Raw genomic sequence first — 11,666 nt, 5'->3', positions numbered from 1 at the left:
ACATGAGGCAACGAAGCCTTCATAACGGCTTCTCCAGCACCCGGCAATAAAAGACAAGCCCTTGGAGTTTTTTGAAATAAAAAAACATGAACAAGAAGGACATAAACAATAGATGGATATTTTCTTACATGAAACCGGTCCATGCCGCAAAAAAGCTTGGAGACCGCTGACGTAGTACACCGTGTAAAGTACTCATCATATCGTTTGTTCTTCAATGTACAAAGAGGAACATCTCCGAAAACCATTTTAAACTCACAACAGCCAGTCAAACAAAGAAACCTGCAATATACACTTCATAAACACAAGCAGCAGACTGGAAATCCCCATTTGTGTTTTGCATGGTGTGCAGAAAGATTTTTAAATAAAAACATTCAAATCACATTTCATCATTGTTTAATCATGAAATTAGCACAACAGATTGTATGGGGCTTTTTTTTATAGCAGAAAACCCAAAATATACTCCAATATGTTTATATATTCATAGTTTATTCTACACAAGAAACTGCATTAAAGATAAAAGTAAGAATTCAGTTCATCAGGTACAGTTATGAGTGTAGCAGGGAGCAGGTTCGCCCAGTATTAATGCAAGCTCTCAAATATACTAAATCTGAAGGCTTCACTATATAACTGTATATTAATGAAGATATAACAAAGATTATCACACAACTCTGCAGCTCTACCCAGCTCCCCAGCTACGAGCCTTGTTTTGGCTTTACAGAACATTTACTGTGAAACTAAAATGTATGATTTGGACATGATATGATGCAGACACAGTCAGAGATTAGCTGGTGACAAAAGTCGAACATTTAGCAGCTAAAGAGACAGATATTCTTCTCTGGAGCAGGTTGAGGCAATAGGCTATTGTTTGCTTGTATCTGAAGTGTTTTCATTCAAATCTAATCTAATCCTTCTCCTCGTTTGGTGTTGTTCTTACAACGAGCTAAAGTTCCTGCTCTGTGCAGGAACAGCAGAGGCAACACATAACTGCCGGGGAGATTAAACCAGACTTCAGCTGCCATCATCACACATTTCCTATTTTTAATCAACCCTTCAAGAACAGCCATAACCAGACTTACACAAAACCTTAACAGCAGCACTCCCAGTATGGCCACCACAGTGTAGCAAGCCCTCTGCTTTGATTGGTCAACCCTTTTCCCGTCCCCGCCCTGTTCACCTGGCCCTGGACGAATCAGAACACAGAGAACAGAAAGGCTGCAGAAGACGACGATGATCAAGCAGAAAATCAAGAGGCAGAGATCAAAGAATAATGTGAAAACTCCAAAAATGTCCACAGTTGGTACACCAATGCAAAGCAGCCACACACAGCCAATGCAGATATTTCTGATTCTGATGCCTCGCTGTCGCTCATCTTTTATTGCCGGGTGCCGGCGAAGCCGTTATGAAGGACCAGGGCAGCAGGCGCAGCCACGATTCATGATCCTGACGTAAAATTTATCAGTGGCAACCTGCCACATGAGACACAAACACTCCGGGGATGATGCCCCGGATGATGAGTTCGTAACATACATTTACATAAATGCATACAGATAGAGAGGGGAGGAGAGAGGGAGAGAGGAAGAGAGCAGGGAGGTGTCCCCCGGCAGTCTAAGCCTATAGCAGCATAACTAGGGGCTGATCAACGGCAAACCTGAGCCAGCCCTAACTATAAGCTTTATCAAAAAGGAAAGTCTTTAGCCTACTCTTAAATGTGGAGAGTGTGTCTGCCTCCCGAACACAAACTGGAAGCTGGTTCCACTGGAGAGGAGCTTGATAGCTGAAGGCTCTGGCTCCCATTGTACTCTTAGAGACTCTAGGAACCACAAGTAACCCTGCAGTCTGGGAGCGTAATGCTCTAGTTGGTTTATAAGGTACTATGAGATCTTTAAGATATGCTGGAGCCTGACCTTTAATTGATTTGTAAGTCAGGAGAAGGATTTTGAATTCTATTCTGTATTTTACCGGGAGCCAGTGCAGAGCAGCTAATACAGGAGTAATATGATCCCGTTTCCTTGTTCTTGTCAATACACGTGCCGCTGCATTTTGGATCAACTGAAGAGTCTTAAGCGACTTTTTGGGACAACCTGATAACAATGAGTTGCAGTAATCCAGCCTTGAAGTAACAAATGCATGGACTAGTTTTTCTGCATCATTTTGAGACAGGATGTTATTTTTGCAATGTTACGTAGATGAAAGAAGGCAGTCCTTGAAATTTGTTTTATGTGGGAGTTAAACGACAGATCTTGATCAAAGATGACGCCAAGATTCCTTACAGTGGTGCTGGAGGCCAAGTTAATGCCATCCAGAGCTTCTATGTCATTAGAAAATGCGTTTCAGAGGCGTTTAGGGCCAAGTATAATAACTTCAGTTTTGTCTGTGTTTAACATCAAAACGTTGCTAGACATCCAAGTTTTTATGTCCTTAAGGCTTGAAGTTTAGCCAATTGATTGGTTTCATCTGGTTTAATTGATAGATATAATTGGGTATCATCCGCATAACAATGAAAGTTTATAGAGTGGTTCCTTATAATATATATATATATATATATATATATATATATATATATATATATATATATATATATATATATATATATATATATATATAAATAAATTCCCTCCTGAAATATTGCGTTCATGAGGATGTGACTGACATGAGGTCACAGTGACCTTGACCTTTGACCTTTAACACTTTGTCCAAGTGACGTTTGTGCCACAGTTAAAGAAATTCCCTGCAGGCGTTCCTGAGATAAAAACATGATCTTAATATTATTCAGGGTTAGGGTCAGAGCTGGGAGATTAATGACAGAACAGCTTTGTTTCAATGCTTGAGATTTTTATTGTTGCATAAAGAAAGAAGAGAATATATAATGAGCTAAAAGCATCTGTTCCTCACACTCTGGTGAAAGGCTGCAGCCTGCTTGTGTCTTAGCGTTACAGCGATACAAAGAAAGGTAAAGATGGTGGAGAGACAGGTGTCTCTGAAAGCATGCTTTTAATTCACGGGGACTTCCTGCCTCTGGCTCAGAAATCATCTTCACTTGGCACAGATGGAGGGCAGTCTGGATGTGCACTTCTGGTCGTCCCAGCACTTCTTAACTGCAGCGACAAAAACAAAACTGTTCAGTTTATCTTGATGCAGACAGATCACATCATAATGCTAATCATATCGTATAATATCAGCTTCACAGTTCTTTGCTCGAGAGTATTTAGACTCCTCTGATATTCGTCATTATGTCTTAATATCAGCACAATGTTATTTTACCTGAAAAGTTTATTAGTAAACAGCTCTGCCTGCCTCCGGCGTTGTTGGGCTCTCCAGTGCACCAGTTGGTGTACTGGAAAGACGTCCCGTCGGACCAGAACCAGTAGTTCTCCTGGAGGAAGGAAGAGTCGATGGATGGGTGAGGTGGCTTTATTTAAAGGGATATATCGTGAAACAGTACACGGGTGTATTCAGACGGACGGTGTGAGAAGAATACTGCAGTCAACATGTTTGAGTCGTGAGCTTCATAATATAATAATGTTACAGAAAACTGAAAAGATGTACATTATATTATATTATATATCAAGTATATGGAATAAAAAGCACAAATTCAAGTTATAAACACATAACTTATAATGCTGCACGATAACGTTGTACACAGGATAATATATTGTATATTATTATTATTATTTTTAATGATACTTAGCATTTGCTCATATAAATATACAAATGTAATAATAACATTAATTATGATATTGTATTATAAGTAATGTTACATAATGTTACAAACCGTATAACATATTAAGACAATAGAATATAATACAGCATAGAATATAAAACACAATATAAAGTGAAATGTAGTAATAAAGTCTGCATATAATATTTGATATAATATGTAGTACAGCGGTGTAGTATAGAATATAAAATATAGTGTGAGCATAGTATAAAAAATAAATATAGTATAATATATTCTAAAAAAAAAGTATATTCAATTTATTTGGTGTGCAGTATTTGCAACTTAAATAAATAAAATAATATAGTATACGATGTGTATATATATATATATAAATATATATATATACACATAAATATATATTTATATATATATATAAATATATATATATACATACATAAATATATATTTATATATATATATATACATATATATAAATATATATTTATATAAATATAATAATAAATAAAGTACCTCTTGTAATATAATATAATATATGATGGATATCATAATACTAAATATACCTCTTGTAATATAATATAGTTTACAATGTATATATATAAATATTATAATTATAATAATAATAAATAAAATACCTCTTGTAATATAATATAGTATACAATGTATATATAAATATAATTATAATAATAATAATAAATAAAATACTTGTTGTCCATCAGAGCCTCCGATCCATGTCTGTTCTTGCTTGTGGCTGGCTCTCAGCACCAGCATCTGGAGCGTGTGGTACTCCGTCAGGCTGTGCACGGACGCCAGGTTCCCCCCCAGCGATTGGCAGTTTCTCTGCAGGAGACACACAGATAGTCAGAAGAAGAGGCCGAGCAACGAAAGGTGCACGTGCAGACGAGTCCCAGCATCACCTCGGCTTGAGCCCAGGACAGAAGCTGTGGGACGTAGTAGAAGTAGCGTCTGTTGAACTCAGTCCAGCGTCCGGAGCCCAATGTGGACCGCTTCACCAGGTGACTCTTCACTGAGGACAGACAGTTCACGTCTCCACGTTAAAGTCTTTACATGTAGAACTTTTATTTAAATCTATTTATTTTGATGGCATGAAGATGATACATCATATTATAACCATAAGTTAATATAATGTTAATAACATAAGATAACTTAAATGAACGTAAAACAATACAACATGATACATGAAAAAATAACACAACACAAAATAATATGACATAGAATAAGTCTATACAACGCATTGCACGATAAAAAAAGAACATAACATATAAATAAATATGAAATAACATTTGTTAATATATCATAATATAACGTTATGCATTGTAAAATAACATACGATAAAATTACAACATAAATAACACAATGCACGATAAAATAACAATATAAAATAAAATAACATTAAACAACACAATTAATATACATAACATCATACAACAAAAAACAATAATATAATAACATTAACAATATGAGTAATAGTGACACAAAGCAGTTTTTTATGTGTTGCTCACCTATTTGCCCATTTTCAGGTGTTTCCTCTGGAACAGCTAGAAAGTTTGACACTTCAGTTATTAACTTTGTTAATTGACAATAAATACACCTGTAATACTTTATATACATATATATATATATATATATATATATATATATATATAAATGTAGAAATATATATAATACTCACCAGCCGCTGTTGCCAGAGCCATCACGGCACAGACGAGTGCCGACACATACATCGTCTTCATGATGGAGAGTTTGTTCAGATGTCTTCTGGTGTTGAACTCGCAACCCTCTGGTGATTGTAACGTCCTCACAGGGTGAGAAACATTAAATGGAGAGTTTGTTCAGATGTCTTGTGGTGTTGCTCTTAAATACAGACGCGTCTCTCATCATCTCTCTACAAACAAGGAACTGAGGTGTGGCTGAGCTCTTACTCAGAAACACTTCTTTATCAGTTAGGGTCAGTAAAGATACCTGCAACGGTGTCTGTTGTTTACCTGCACACTGTCCCTCAAAGAGACACGTAGCAGCCAGAGAGGGACTCAGGACTGCAAAGAGACACAACATGACTAAAAAGAGACACAAGATGACGACAAAGAGACACACAATTACTACAAAAACACACAAAACGACCACAAAGTGACTACAAAGACACAAAATGACTACAATGAGACACAAAATGACTACAAAGAGACACAAAACGACTGCAAAGAGACACAAAATGACTACAAAGAGACACAAAATGACCAAAGAGACACAAAATGACCAAAGAGACACAAAATGACCAAAGAGACACAAACGACTACAACGAGACACAAACGACTACAAAGAGACACAAAATGACTACAAAGAGACACAAAACGACCAAAGAGACACAAACGACTACAAAGACACACAAAATGACCACAAAGACACAAAATAACTACAAAGAGACACAACATGACCACAAAGACACAAAATAACTACAAAGAGACACAAAATGACTATAAAGAGACACAAAATAACTACAAAGAGACACAAAATGACCAAAGAGACACAAAATGACCACAAAGACACAAAATAACTACAAAGAGACACAAAATGACTACAAAGAGACACAAAATGACCAAAGAGACACAAAATGACCACAAAGACACAAAATAACTACAAAGAGACACAAAATGACTACAAAGAGACACAAAATGACCAAAGAGACACAAAACGACCAAAGAGACACAAACGACTACAAAGACACACAAAATGACCACAAAGACACAAAATAACTACAAAGAGACACAACATGACCACAAAGACACAAAATAACTACAAAGAGACACAAAATGACTACAAAGAGACACAAAATGACTACAAAGAGACACAAAATGACCAAAGAGACACAACATGACCACAAAGACACAAAATGACTACAAAGTGATACGTAGCAGCCAGATAGGAAATCGTGACTGCATAGAGACATAACATGACCACAAAGAGACACAAAATGACTACAAAGAGGCACAAAATGACTACAAAGAGACACAAAACGACTGTAAAAAGAGACTGTAGTTCACTGCAGCTCTGCTGAATGACCTGTATTGTGAAGAACGTAAAAATAAAGTCTGTAAGTTTACGCTGTAAGATGTCTTCTTCAGTTTGGTCTATTTGCAGCGTGTTGAGATCTGCTCACAGCTGCAAACACTTTTAAAGGCTTTATCAAATCAATGAAATGTAAAAAGACACAAAATAATAACTGGATAGTTGTTGTGTCTCTTTGTAGGCATGTTGTGTCTTTCTAGTCATGTTGTGTCTCTTTGAAGTCATTTTGTGTCTTTGTGGTCATTTTGTGTCTTTGTAGTCATTTTGTGTCTCTTTGTGGTCATGAGTTGTCTCTTTGTAGTCATTTTGTGTCTCTTTGTAGTCATTGTGTGTCTTTGTAGTCGTTTTGTGTCTCTTTGTAGTCATTATATGTCTTTGTAGTCATGTTGTGTCTCTTTCTAGTCATTTTGTGTCTTTGTGGTCATTTTGTGTCTCTTTGTAGTCTTTTTGTGCTTCTTTGTAGTCATTTTGTGTCTCTTTGTGGTCATGTTGTGTCTCTATGCAGTCATAATTCCCTCTCTGGCTGCTACGTATCACTTTGTAGTCATGTTGTGTCTCTTTTTAGTCGTTTGTGTCTCTTTGTAGTCATTTTGTGTCTCATTGTAGTCATTTTGTGTCTCTTTTTAGCCATTGTGTGTCTTTGTAGTCGTTTATGTCTCTTTGGTCATTTTGTGTCTCATTGTAGTCATTTTGTGTCTTTGTAGTCACTTTGTGGTCGTTTTGTGTCTCTTTGTACTTATTTTGTGTCTCTTTGTAGTCACTTTGTGGTCGTTTTGTGTGTCTTTGTAGTAATTGTGTGTCTCTTTGTCGTCATGTTGTGTCTCTTTTTAGTCGTTTGTGTCTCTTTGTAGTCATTTTGTGTCTCATTGTAGTCATTTTGTGTCTCTTTTTAGCCATTGTGTGTCTTTGTAGTCGTTTATGTCTCTTTGGTCATTTTGTGTCTCATTGTAGTCATTTTGTGTCTTTGTAGTCACTTTGTGGTCGTTTTGTGTCTCTTTGTACTTATTTTGTGTCTCTTTGTAGTCGTTTTGTGTCTCTTTGTACTTATTTTGTGTCTCTTTGTAGTCGTTTTGTGTCTCTTTGTACTTATTTTGTGTCTCTTTGTGGTCGTTTTGTGTCTCTTTGTACTTATTTTGTGTCCCTTTGCAGTCGTTTTGTGTGTCTTTGTACTTATTTTGTGTCTCTTTGTAGTCACTTTGTGGTCGTTTTGTGTGTCTTTGTAGTAATTGTGTGTCTCTTTGTCGTCATCTTGTGTCTCTTTTTAGTCATGTTGTGTCTCTTTGCAGTCCTGAGTCCCTCTCTGGCTGCTACGTGTCTCTTTGAGGGACAGTGTGCAGGTAAACAACAGACACCGTTGCAGGTATCTTTACTGACCCTAACTGATAAAGAAGTGTTTCTGAGTAAGAGCTCAGTCACACCTCAGTTCCTTGTTTGTAGAGAGATGATGAGAGACGCGTCTGTATTTAAGAGCAACACCACAAGACATCTGAACAAACTCTCCATTTAATGTTTCTCACCCTGTGAGGACGTTACAATCACCAGAGGGTTGCGAGTTCAACACCAGAAGGTTCACACCAGAGCTGCACCATTGAGCCGCTGAGCAGTGTAACTGCAGGAGACTGTAGTTCACTGCAGCTCTGCTGAATGACCTGTATTGTGAAGAACGTAAAAATAAAGTCTGTAAGTTTACGCTGTAAGATGTCTTCTTCAGTTTGGTCTATTTGCAGCGTGTTGAGATCTGCTCACAGCTGCAAACACCTTTAAAGGCTTTATCAAATCAATGAAATGTAAAAAGACACAAAATAATAACTGGATAGTTGTTGTGTCTCTTTGTAGGCATGTTGTGTCTTTCTAGTCATGTTGTGTCTCTTTGAAGTCATTTTGTGTCTTTGTGGTCATTTTGTGTCTTTGTAGTCATTTTGTGTCTCTTTGTGGTCATGAGTTGTCTCTTTGTAGTCATTGTGTGTCTCTTTGTAGTCATTGTGTGTCTTTGTAGTCGTTTTGTGTCTCTTTGTAGTCATTATATGTCTTTGTAGTCATGTTGTGTCTCTTTCTAGTCATTTTGTGTCTTTGTGGTCATTTTGTGTCTCTTTGTAGTCTTTTTGTGCTTCTTTGTAGTCATTTTGTGTCTCTTTGTGGTCATGTTGTGTCTCTATGCAGTCATAATTCCCTCTCTGGCTGCTACGTATCACTTTGTAGTCATGTTGTGTCTCTTTTTAGTCGTTTGTGTCTCTTTGTAGTCATTTTGTGTCTCATTGTAGTCATTTTGTGTCTCTTTTTAGCCATTGTGTGTCTTTGTAGTCGTTTATGTCTCTTTGGTCATTTTGTGTCTCATTGTAGTCGTTTTGTGTCTTTGTAGTCACTTTGTGGTCGTTTTGTGTCTCTTTGTACTTATTTTGTGTCTCTTTGTAGTCACTTTGTGGTCGTTTTGTGTGTCTTTGTAGTAATTGTGTGTCTCTTTGTCGTCATGTTGTGTCTCTTTTTAGTCGTTTGTGTCTCTTTGTAGTCATTTTGTGTCTCATTGTAGTCATTTTGTGTCTCTTTTTAGCCATTGTGTGTCTTTGTAGTCGTTTATGTCTCTTTGGTCATTTTGTGTCTCATTGTAGTCATTTTGTGTCTTTGTAGTCACTTTGTGGTCGTTTTGTGTGTCTTTGTAGTAATTGTGTGTCTCTTTGTCGTCATGTTGTGTCTCTTTTTAGTCGTTTGTGTCTCTTTGTAGTCATTTTGTGTCTCATTGTAGTCATTTTGTGTCTCTTTTTAGCCATTGTGTGTCTTTGTAGTCGTTTATGTCTCTTTGGTCATTTTGTGTCTCATTGTAGTCATTTTGTGTCTTTGTAGTCACTTTGTGGTCGTTTTGTGTCTCTTTGTACTTATTTTGTGTCTCTTTGTAGTCGTTTTGTGTCTCTTTGTACTTATTTTGTGTCTCTTTGTAGTCGTTTTGTGTCTCTTTGTACTTATTTTGTGTCTCTTTGTAGTCGTTTTGTGTCTCTTTGTAGTCATTTTGTGTCCCTTTGCAGTCGTTTTGTGTGTCTTTGTACTTATTTTGTGTCTCTTTGTAGTCACTTTGTGGTCGTTTTGTGTGTCTTTGTAGTAATTGTGTGTCTCTTTGTCGTCATCTTGTGTCTCTTTTTAGTCATGTTGTGTCTCTTTGCAGTCCTGAGTCCCTCTCTGGCTGCTACGTGTCTCTTTGAGGGACAGTGTGCAGGTAAACAACAGACACCGTTGCAGGTATCTTTACTGACCCTAACTGATAAAGAAGTGTTTCTGAGTAAGAGCTCAGTCACACCTCAGTTCCTTGTTTGTAGAGAGATGATGAGAGACGCGTCTGTATTGAAGAGCAACACCACAAGACATCTGAACAAACTCTCCATTTAATGTTTCTCACCCTGTGAGGACGTTACAATCACCAGAGGGTTGCGAGTTCAACACCAGAAGGTTGCGAGTTCAACACCAGAGCTGCACCATTGAGCCGCTGAGCAGTGTAACTGCAGGAGACTGTAGTTCACTGCAGCTCTGCTGAATGACCTGTATTGTAAAGAACTGTAAAAATAAAGTCTGTAAGTTTACGCTGTAAGATGTCTTCTTCAGTTTGGTCTATTTGCAGCGTGTTGAGATCTGCTCACAGCTGCAAACACTTTTAAAGGCTTTATCAAATCAATGAAATGTAAAAAGACACAAAATAATAACTGGATAGTTGTTGTGTCTCTTTGTAGGCATGTTGTGTCTTTCTAGTCATGTTGTGTCTCTTTGAAGTCATTTTGTGTCTTTGTGGTCATTTTGTGTCTTTGTAGTCATTTTGTGTCTCTTTGTGGTCATGAGTTGTCTCTTTGTAGTCATTTTGTGTCTCTTTGTAGTCATTGTGTGTCTTTGTAGTCGTTTTGTGTCTCTTTGTAGTCATTATATGTCTTTGTAGTCATGTTGTGTCTCTTTCTAGTCATTTTGTGTCTTTGTGGTCATTTTGTGTCTCTTTGTAGTCTTTTTGTGCTTCTTTGTAGTCATTTTGTGTCTCTTTGTGGTCATGTTGTGTCTCTATGCAGTCATAATTCCCTCTCTGGCTGCTACGTATCACTTTGTAGTCATGTTGTGTCTCTTTTTAGTCGTTTGTGTCTCTTTGTAGTCATTTTGTGTCTCATTGTAGTCATTTTGTGTCTCTTTTTAGCCATTGTGTGTCTTTGTAGTCGTTTATGTCTCTTTGGTCATTTTGTGTCTCATTGTAGTCATTTTGTGTCTTTGTAGTCACTTTGTGGTCGTTTTGTGTCTCTTTGTACTTATTTTGTGTCTCTTTGTAGTCACTTTGTGGTCGTTTTGTGTGTCTTTGTAGTAATTGTGTGTCTCTTTGTCGTCATGTTGTGTCTCTTTTTAGTCGTTTGTGTCTCTTTGTAGTCATTTTGTGTCTCATTGTAGTCATTTTGTGTCTCTTTTTAGCCATTGTGTGTCTTTGTAGTCGTTTATGTCTCTTTGGTCATTTTGTGTCTCATTGTAGTCATTTTGTGTCTTTGTAGTCACTTTGTGGTCGTTTTGTGTCTCTTTGTAGTCATGTTGTGTCTCTTTTTAGTCATTTTTAGTCTCTTTGTAGTCACTTTGTGTCTCTTTGCAGTCCTGAGTCCCTCTCTGGCTGCTACGTGTCTCTTTGAGGGACAGTGTGCAGGTAAACAACAGACACCGTTGCAGGTATCTTTACTGACCCTAACTGATAAAGAAGTGTTTCTGAGTAAGAGCTCAGCCACACCTCAGTTCCTTGTTTGTAGAGAGATGATGAGAGACGCGTCTGTATTGAAGAGCAACACCACAAGACATCTGAACAAACTCTCCATTTAATGTTTCTCACCCTGTGAGGACGTTACAATCACCAGAGGGTTGCGAGTTCAACACCAGAAGGTTGCGAGTTCAACACCAGAGCTGCACC

The 11,666-nt window shown here is 37.3% G+C and overlaps 1 protein-coding gene across 1 annotated transcript; it reads right to left on the bottom strand.

Moving 5' to 3' along the window:
* Positions 1–2,939: 2,939 nt before the first annotated feature.
* On the bottom strand, positions 2,940–5,595 carry LOC115023564 (ladderlectin-like). The gene is made up of 6 exons (XM_029454640.1): positions 5,370–5,595; positions 5,200–5,235; positions 4,594–4,703; positions 4,382–4,516; positions 3,262–3,373; positions 2,940–3,095 (listed from the first exon to the last, which is right to left on the bottom strand). The coding sequence occupies exons 1-6, from the start codon at positions 5,428–5,430 to the stop codon at positions 3,034–3,036; spliced, it is 516 nt and encodes a 171-aa protein (XP_029310500.1). The 5' UTR covers positions 5,431–5,595; the 3' UTR covers positions 2,940–3,033.
* Between the last annotated feature and the right edge of the window lie 6,071 nt (positions 5,596–11,666).

Source organism: Cottoperca gobio, chromosome 18, assembly GCF_900634415.1.
Source record: "Cottoperca gobio chromosome 18, fCotGob3.1, whole genome shotgun sequence".
In the NCBI taxonomy this organism is placed as follows: Eukaryota; Metazoa; Chordata; class Actinopteri; order Perciformes; family Bovichtidae; genus Cottoperca; species Cottoperca gobio.
Note: the sequence above shows the minus strand (reverse complement) of the source record. Positions and strands in the feature narration are given on the sequence as shown.